This window comes from Salmo trutta, chromosome 23, assembly GCF_901001165.1.
Source record: "Salmo trutta chromosome 23, fSalTru1.1, whole genome shotgun sequence".
Taxonomy (NCBI): Eukaryota; Metazoa; Chordata; class Actinopteri; order Salmoniformes; family Salmonidae; genus Salmo; species Salmo trutta.
In genome coordinates, this window is record NC_042979.1 from 5,361,669 (window position 1) to 5,371,245 (window position 9,577).

Genomic DNA, 9,577 nt, shown 5'->3' on the forward strand with positions numbered 1-9,577 from the left:
CTGTGGTAAATTCAATTGACTGGACATGATTTGGAAAGGCACACACCTGTCTATATAAAGTCTCTCAGTTGACAGTGCATGTCAGAGCAAAAACCAAGCCATGAGATCGAAGGAATTCTCTATAGAGCTCTGAGACAGGATTGTGTCGAGGCACAGCTCTGGGGAAGGGGTACCAAAACATTTATGCAGCATTGAAGGGCCCCAAGAAACAGTGGCCTCCATCATTCTTAAATGGAAGAAGTTTGAAACCACCAAGACTCTTCCTGAGCAATCGAAATGGAGGTGGAAGAACCCAATGGTCACTCTGACAGAGCTCTAGAGTTCCTCTATGGAGACAACCATCTCTGCAGCACTCCACCAATCAGGCCTTTATGGTAGAGTGGCCAGACGTAAGCCACTCCTCTGTAAAAGGCATGTGACAGCCCGCTTGGAGTTAGCCAAAAGGCACCTAAAGACCCTCAGACCATCGGAAACATGATTCTCTGGTCTAATGAAACCAAGATTGAACTCTTTTCCCTGAATGCCAATCGTCACGTCTGGAGGAAACCTGGCACCATCCCAACGGTGAAGCATGGTGGTGGCAGCATCATGCTGTGGGGATGTTTTTCAGCGACAGGGACTGGGAGACTAGGTGGGATCGAGGGAAAGATGAACAGAACAAAGTACAGAGAGATCCTTGATGAAAACCTGCTCCAGAGCGCTCGGGACCTCAGACTGGGGCGAAGGTTCACCTTCCAACAGGACAACGACTCTAAGCACACAGTCAAGACCATTCAGGAGTGGCTTCGACGCAAGTCTCTGAATGTCCTTGAGTGGCCCAGCCAGAGCCCGGACTTGAACCCGATCGAACATCTCTGGAGAGACCTGAAAATAGCTATGCGTGTCCACTCCCCATCCAACCTGACAGAGCTTGAGAGGATCTGCAGAAAATAATGGGAGTAACTCCCCAAATTCAGGTGTGCCAAGTTGTAGCGTAATACCCAAGAAGACTCAAGGCTGTAAATGTCTGCTAAAGCTGCTTCAACAAAATACTGAGTAAAGGGTCTTATGTAAATGTCAAGTTGTAGGAACATCTCAAGGATGATCAATGGAAACAGGATGCACCTGAGCTCAATTTCGAGTCTCATAGCAAACGGTCTGAATAATTACTTAAGTAATATATTTTTGTTCTTTATTTTTAATACATTTGCAAAACATTCTAAAAACCAGTTTTTGCTTTGTCATCATGCTGTATTGTGTGTAGATTGATGAGGGGAAAAAAATCTATTTTTTGAATAAGCCTGTAACGTAAACGAAATGTGGAAAAAGTCAAGGGGTCTGAATACTTTCCGAAAGCACTGTATATCAGCCTTTTTTTGTTATTTGTTGTTCTTGTTCTTCTGTAGGAAGGATTTAGGCCCTGCAATTTGACATAGACAACACATTCTCTGTAAACCTGAGCTGTGTGAAGGATGTATAGGAATAATAATGAAACTATTTGTGGACAAATAAAACCTTTATCTTCTACAACAAGCTGAGCACTGCCTGGTGTCGTAACTGAAACGAGGTACGGTAACAGTACAGTATAGTCTAATGACCCTACTGCACTGTAGCACCCTCTGTTTGGCTTACATAGCGGCTAGAGAAGGTATTTGAAGCCATTTCCTGGTGTGAACAGGAAGTTGCATGGCCTTGACAGGAAACGGGAAATGCTGTTGTTATGAATAGGAAGTCGAGTGTAGTGTAGGGGAACATGGTGGTGGTGTACCAGAGGCTATACAGTAATAGTCCAGTTTGCAGAGCTAGTGGTACAGTAGCAATAGCCGTAAATAACATTCATATTAGATGTTCTAATAAATAGAAGCTCAAACCCACTGCTGTCACTTCATTCCATTTCAATTCAGTCAATTCAGGGAAAATGTTCATTTCATTTCAGTTTAAGTCCTGAACTTGCTGAATTGAAATGGAATTGACCTCGACCCAGGTCATGCTTGCAGCGATGTCCTGATGGTATCACTTGTCTTGTCCTGCGTATATATGCACATGTACTGCACCCTGAGTCTGACCCCTCACAACCCTCACTCACTCATTGCACATTTGGTTCCCGACCCCAACCCGTGACCTCCATCCACAGTTCGCACAGCAATCTGATATGGCTGCTTAGTTGGCTGGTTCCCCCCCAGAGTCCTATCGAATACACCTACAGCACAGAACACATGGAAATATGGAAACACAGAAACACAGCTACACTCTGGAGAATCGAAAGCAGCAACAAGGGACCCTATCCAACCCATGGAGATTGTCTACCTAATTTTCCTGGTTCATTTCTGTGGTTGTTTGGTTTTATGTTATTATTGGTTTTACTGGTGAGTGTGTCAGTGTGACTCAGCAGTCCACTCAGTCCTCTCCCATGGGGCCAGCACAAAGCACAAGCTATCTCTGTCACAATGCTGCCATGGCATGATTACCTTACCTTCCTGCTCTATTTAGCCTGATGGCTCACTGCACAACTGTCCACATACTGTTCTGTACGAACAGTGAGGTCCAAGTTGGAATTCAGTGACCATATTATTATTCTCTTTCATCTATAGTTTTTACCCTAAAAGATATTTTCTGTTAAACCATAAAAGTTCTATTATATTTAATCCTAAATATATCTTATATGGAGATATCTGGGTCAATCAGAGGTGGTTGTGTGTCTGTGCTGGCCCGTGGCTGGGAGGACGTGGTCACCATCGCCATCGAGAGAAAAGCCCCCTGGGATACCGTACACTTAGGACAGCCGTCTCCATGGTTACCGCTATGAGGCGCAGCCATAGGCCAGAGGTCCCAGTGTCCTGTCCCATGGTTGGTTGAGCAGGGGAGACCTACCTCGGTGATAGCCAGGGGAAGCCCATAATGTGCCTGATCCCAAACCCTCTCCCTCCCTTCCGATCCCATGGGCTCCCCCTCTCTCTTCGCGATGGCATTGTACTATACTCTCTCCAAAATCACAACATTTGATTTGATTTGTCAGAGTTATGTACTAACCACGTTTGTGTCTTTAAAAAAAAAAAAAACTTTAAAGTTTATATGTCTTATCACATATCCCTGCTGTCGTATCTGAAATAAATGAGCTTCAAAGTTTTATTTTTTATTTTCAATAGTTTCCTTATCCTTTAAAGTTTTGGTTGGATTGATTTTGTCGGAAAGTGGTAACCATTGCAACTTAAGTTGTTGATGTCTTTATTAACCTGATCCGCCGCAGCGCAATGAAAACCCCACGTACAGTACAGCCAGACAGAGCAGAGATAGCAACCTATGGAGAGAGGAAGTCATGCTGCCTCCTACAGGGCCCCACAGTAATTATCTCTCTCTGCTCTTCTCCTCACTGTAGGTGGTCTTTTCATTGACAATCCTTTTTACCAGCCTCGGACCATCGCACCATTTATTATTCATTTGGGTCCTCAAGATCTCTTCTCTGACTTCTAGAACCATCAGGTTGTGTGGCTTCTAAACTGTCGTACCTACAGTCCCGCTAATGAGCTTGACCTTTGACCCAGCAGGCTGTCTGTCCGTCTCCCACCGTACGGTACAGAGCCAGCGAGCGGTCAAACCGAACTCCTCTCACTCTGTTCTGTCTCCTCACTACCCAAATCAAAGGAAACAAACCTAAAAAAAAAACAGCAATACTTGATTTGACTTTTTTGACTCTCAGCTGCATCAAAACTGAAGGCTGAGTACCTTGGTCTTTTGGTCTCTTTCTTATATAGCAATACTACACCTGAACTTTTTGGCTTCAAGCTTACTTGAGATGATGACGTGAATGTTCAATTGAGTCTTACCCAAACACAGCATTGCAATATGTCATTTCAATTGTATATTCACTGTGTGTATGTGTGGCTATACCATGGAATATATGCATATATGTGTATGGTATGTGTTTCTAGAAATATATATTACATGTGCTGAAACTATTTAGGATGTACGTGTGTGTAAATATGATATACTTATTGTTGGTATAAATTATTTTAGAATTACAAAGTGAAATGTAATTATAATCCCACAATATAGCTTTCTTCTTCTTCCAGTTTTATATACACTAAGCAATTTACTCTACTCTAGTGCTAGGACAATGCAATATGAAACTTGTTTCTTAATTAACCTGTGCTAATAGACTAGTGTAGTGATGCTTCCTTTTCTTGTACCCCGATGTCTTCTCATCTGAGCCTTTCTGGACATGCTCAAGTCTCTCTGGTCTACGGCTCGCTAGCACAGCCCGGGGTCAGTCGAGATTCACTCGCTCACTCAACCTAGCAACCCTACCGCCCTCTCTGACACACAAACACACACACACACACACTTCCTATGTGACAGAACACATTACTTTCCTGTTGACTTCCGGTCAGAAAGCACACTTCTCTACTCAGTGGAACATTTCTCATTGCTCCACTGCTAACAGGCGTACACCAGTGGGGGTTGCTGAGGGGGGGGGTCATAATAATGGCTGGAACGGCGCGAACGGAATGGCGTCAAACACATAGAAACCATGTATTTGATACCATTTCACCGATTCCTCTCCAATCCTTACCCCGAGCCCGTCCTCCCCAATTAAGGGGCTACCAGCCTCCTGTGGCGTACACCCTGTACTGTACTGCTGTATCGGTACTCTACGTGCATACACGCTATTTTTATAATAACCTGGGGGTCTGTTGGACAACTAGAGTATTCGAACACTGAAACCTCCTCACAGGACTACATTACTCAGAGGACCAGCCACAGTCCTCTCTCTCTCTCTCTGGCCTACAGCATAACGTGGGACCAAAAGCACAGTTCACAGGTTTGTTAGCTTGTAGAGGTGGTGGGTGGCCCTGTGACTGCACCACCACCTGTTCGCCCTTCCCCCCCCACCCCATGCACACATCTGTCGCCCCTCCACTGCTGCACGAAGGGCTTAGTTCACAATCCCGTTTGTACAACTGTTGTACAATGTGCAGGCAAACTCATGAAAATGGTATTTTGTATCACAACCAATGTGTCAGTTGCACAAACCGAGCGTGATCTAAGTAAAAGCATGCTACTCGGACAATCCAACACACAGGGCTTACTGCTGCATCTGTCAACACAGTCGCAGACCAACCAGCCTCGTCACCCTGGAACAGTCCAACCACACATGAAGAGCTACATCTAATTAAATGGATAGTCCAACATTATACACATTATAGCTCTACTGTAGAAAGACAGACAGGACCCAGTCGTTTCATAACCCCCACTTTACCCTCTCTAGTATACCTATTTATATACGATATAGTATAATATACTACATATAGTATACAGTATGCTATATCTAACTGATAAGGTGAAACCATAGTAAGCTGTAGTTGGTATTATATGAGTTTGTGTGTGGTTAAATTAGTGTATGGGGGTAAAGTAAACTACAGTGCCTAGCAAGATTACCAACCCAGCATCAAGGCCATTTTATCTGGTCTTGAATAAGTGGACATCTTATATCAGGATGAGTCACTACAACCGTCCTGTATCCAGATGGATGGGTCACAAAGTACAGGATAAGGTAAATGAATGTTTTTTTTTTTTAAAAGCTTATTTATATGAAAGCTGCTAAGAATGTTAAATCAGCCCCAAAATCAACATTTTGCTAGTACATTCTGCAATATCACTTTTGTGTTTTTCAAATAGACGCGCTAGGCTGATACAAACATATCCATAACCACGTGATCTGACAACTGGCACAATACACATCCAAAAAGGGAATGCGCGGTTTTAAAGTATGCTCATATTTGAATGTCCCAAAAGATTGAAGCATAGCTTTTATAGCACTGGTAGGGTGGGTCAAATCTTTTCACCAACACGGTATTGTATGTATTTATGTATGTAGCTTCAGTTGGTGAGAGCTTCTGATGTTTTGTCCTCATCACTTTTTGGGATGTTTAACACGACAGCCTTTTAAAAAACAAAAAAACAACTGCAGTCAGAAGGAAACGGCTGAAATATTACAGGAAGTACATGAAATGCTTTGATTCTTCTTCCTTGATCTTCATGGCAGTTTGATCTTCAGTGTTTTTTGTCATTTTAAATGTTGTTCTTTCTATATCATTTTTTAAATAATGGGGGAAAGCTATTGAGCCTCAGTGTAACTTTCAAGACGAATAACTTATAGGATTTAAATCCTGGTGGGGCCATACTTGTGAACTTTTTCTCAGTCTCAAAATGCACATCAGCCAATTAAAATGGTTGAGGTACACTGACTATACCAAACCTTAGGAACACCTTCCTAATATTGAGTTGCACGACTTCAGTTCGTCAGGGCATGGATTCTACAAGGTGTCGAAATTGTTCCACAGGGATGCTGGCCCATGTTGACTCCAATGCATCCCACAGTTGTGTCAAGTTGGCTGGATGTCCTTTGGGTGGTGGACCATTCTTGATACACACGGGAAACTGTTGAGCGTGAAAAACCCAGCAGTGTTGCAGTTCTTGACACAAACCGGTGAGTCTGGTACCTACTACCATACCCCGTTCAAAGGCACTTAAATCTTTTGTCTTGCCCATTCACCCTCTGAATGGCACACATACACAATCAATGACTCATTTGTCTCAAGGCTTAAAAATCCTTTGTTAACCTGTCTCCTCCCCTTCACCTACACTAATTGAAGTGGATTTAACAAGTGACATCAATAAGGGATCACAGCTTTCACCTGGATTCACCTGGTCAGTCTATGTCATGGAAAGAGCAGGTGTTCTTAATGTTTTGTACACTCAGTGTAGTTGCAAGTGATCAAACACTACACATTAGCTGTTCCCATAACATGACCTGGCACATTTAGCCCTATTCTAACCTTGGCATGTGACAGTGATTACTTCCTGTAACAAATTCTGCGTCATACTATCAAAGCTCTTAGACTTAATATCCACCAACCAATGGCATTTCTTAAAATGTGTCAATTTGGCCACCAAGAAGGATATTTTCAACCTCCAAATTCAAGGTTTACTTTTGTTCTGCTTGGTGTGTCTCAAGTGTAGAGCGCCAATTGCATGATGCACCCTTGACTAGGCTACTAGCGTTAGACAAACAGTCCAAAGAGCTGTTGGACTTGTCAAATAGCTGTCGACGACGACTAATGTGAGATTCAAACCCTTGCCACAATCTGCAACATTTACATGGAGCTGGGGAGTCTACACAGAGAGCTATCTGACCAGTCACTCAAAACACACATGATCTTAGTTGCTTTGATTATCACAACATGCCGTTTTACTTCCGTTAAGGACGCTTTCGTGAACAAGTGTTGGATCACGTCCAGCCACGTCAACGATTTTTAACTGGCTGATACGGAATTTGAACCAGTGTTGTGATACTGATGCTTTGTCGCCACAGACGGTTTGTTTCCGTTTCTACCATTGTGGCTAGATGGAGTAGACCTAGAGGGGTCGAGTCGGGGACAACCGTTGACAACTGTAGCATTGTAGTTAAACCTAACTCTTTTCTTAACTTCATTCTCCTAGCCTGCTGCGTTAGTTATCCTAAAAAAACAAACCATCTGTATCACCAGATGGGATATAATGACTGCTAGCTGTGCAGGTTAGCAGAGGATTAAGTCTGCCAGGTTATCTGATAAGAACAGCTAAAGTTTAGCGTTTGATCAATTGGCTGATGTGCAGTTTGAGACGGAGAAAAAGTTAAAACTTTTTTTCTGATGTTCGCAAGTATGGCCCCGGTAAGTCTAACTGATATCATGGGTAAGCTGTTGTTGAGAGTTATACACATTTATTGAAGTAGAGAACATTTAAAAGTCTGAACATCAAATAAAAGATAAAACTGAACTATCTCCACATATTTGTTACTGTGGTTTATAATCTAGTTGTCAAACACACAATTCCCTTACAGATCTGAAGTGTTCAGGTGTACCAGTATTTGAAATCTTCCTGTGGTGGTATATCTTCGCCTGTAACTAGACCTAAAGACCTTTCTCTTCAGGAAGTCTTTCTGTTGATAATTGTGCTCCTTGGGTGTCCTTGTAGCTTCAGCTGTGTTCTTTGTCTAGTTGTGTCTATTTTTACTTTTTTTAAATTATTATTATTATAATGAAAAGCGCTTTACAAATGTAATTTGTTATTAATTAATCACTCTGATTGATTACATGATAGACAATCACTCCTATTGATTAGTCTTCTGGTATAAGTCTCTCATTGAGAATGTGTATAACAATAACCCATGCAGAGTAACACTCAAACCAAAGCCTCACATGGAAATGAAAAAACCCCGCAGGGATAGTCCATCCAAGAACCAATGGGATATTCCAATTGGTGTTCTTGGATGAGAGGGTTTAGTCCCATGACTGCCTGAACACCATATGATACAAGCATCACTTGTGGTGGTGCTGCCAGGCTGGGCTGGCTTGGAGAAGCTCCCCTATCCCATCGCTCGGAGCAGCCAGCCAGCAAGCAGCAGAGCTGAGAGTCTTTAATTAAAGTAGAATCTTTTTTTTTGTACCTCAGTCTTTGTTTTCTTACCTTTTTGAGAATTAATGTGTTTGTCTTCTGAATTCAAATTCAGGCTTTACAGACGGAAAGCCTGTGGCAAAAAAACTACCCCTTCAATACAACATGCTCTCTCCGAGGGCTGTGTGTTGTGTTGAGACATGCTAAGGCCAGATGGCTCACATAAATAATAGGCTACTGGACATCATCCTTCACTGAGCGTTGGTTGGCTTTTAATTTCCCCCTGGAATCTTCCCAGGCTAATGATCCATGCCTCTGCTCCCTAAGGTGGGCCAGAGTGTAGAACACCTCACTGCTTATCAGGAGCATACACTGGGTTCAAATACTATTTGACCTAATTTCAAATACTTAAACTGAGCTTAATTATTCTATTGCTCCCGGCAAGCTCAATCGCAAAAGTGCAAACCCAGCCCATCTGGCACTCCAGACAGGCTAAAGCAAACATTACAAATATTTAAAAGATTTCAAATAGTATTTGAACCCATGTCTGGCTGGTAGTGTAGTGGAGAGAGCAGATTGCCTCACTTAGTGCTTCTCAATGGGCAGATTGCTGTATTTCCTATAATATATTACATCTCGGCGATGAGAAGACCAGGCAGAATATATTAGATTGAAATATATTGCCATAATGACGATGCCTTTGAGTTAGGACATTAAGGAAAATGGTTAAGTGGCTTGGTTGTTGATGAATAACGATTGTGTTCTTTTGAATTATATATTGTTTGATTTGTGTGATGGATTGTGGTAATATAACCTCGTCCCTACCGACTTCCCCTGAACTGTCCCTGATAGGTCCTCCTCCTTGACATAGGAAATGGGATACAACAAGCACAAAAACCACATTAGCAATATTCCACCGCATCCTACTCAGGGCCCACCGGACACACACACACACACACACACGCCGGAGTTATTCCAGCCCACCTCAAAATACCCATCCTCATCATCGTTGTCACGCACACCCACAGTACAGTAATAAAACACAAGGTAAGACGGGGGTTCCTATGGGGCTCTACCACCCCAGCTCAACGATTGTATTTAGTGCAAGCCACAAGCTTTTACTGAAAATATACTACAGGAACGGAGCCATTTGTTACAGAGG

The 9,577-nt window shown here is 42.7% G+C and overlaps 1 protein-coding gene across 7 annotated transcripts in view; it reads left to right on the forward strand.

Annotated features, from left to right (window-relative positions):
- Positions 1-4,024, forward strand: part of strbp (spermatid perinuclear RNA binding protein) — a 133,036-nt gene extending 129,012 nt beyond the window's left edge. For all 7 annotated transcript variants that reach the window (XM_029708583.1, XM_029708582.1, XM_029708584.1 and 4 more), the window contains one exon: positions 3,356-4,024. In XM_029708583.1, coding sequence (XP_029564443.1) covers positions 3,356-3,450 — 95 coding nt within the window. In that variant the 3' untranslated portion in view covers positions 3,451-4,024. The remainder of the gene's footprint in view (positions 1-3,355) is intronic.
- The last annotated feature ends 5,553 nt before the right edge of the window (positions 4,025-9,577 follow it).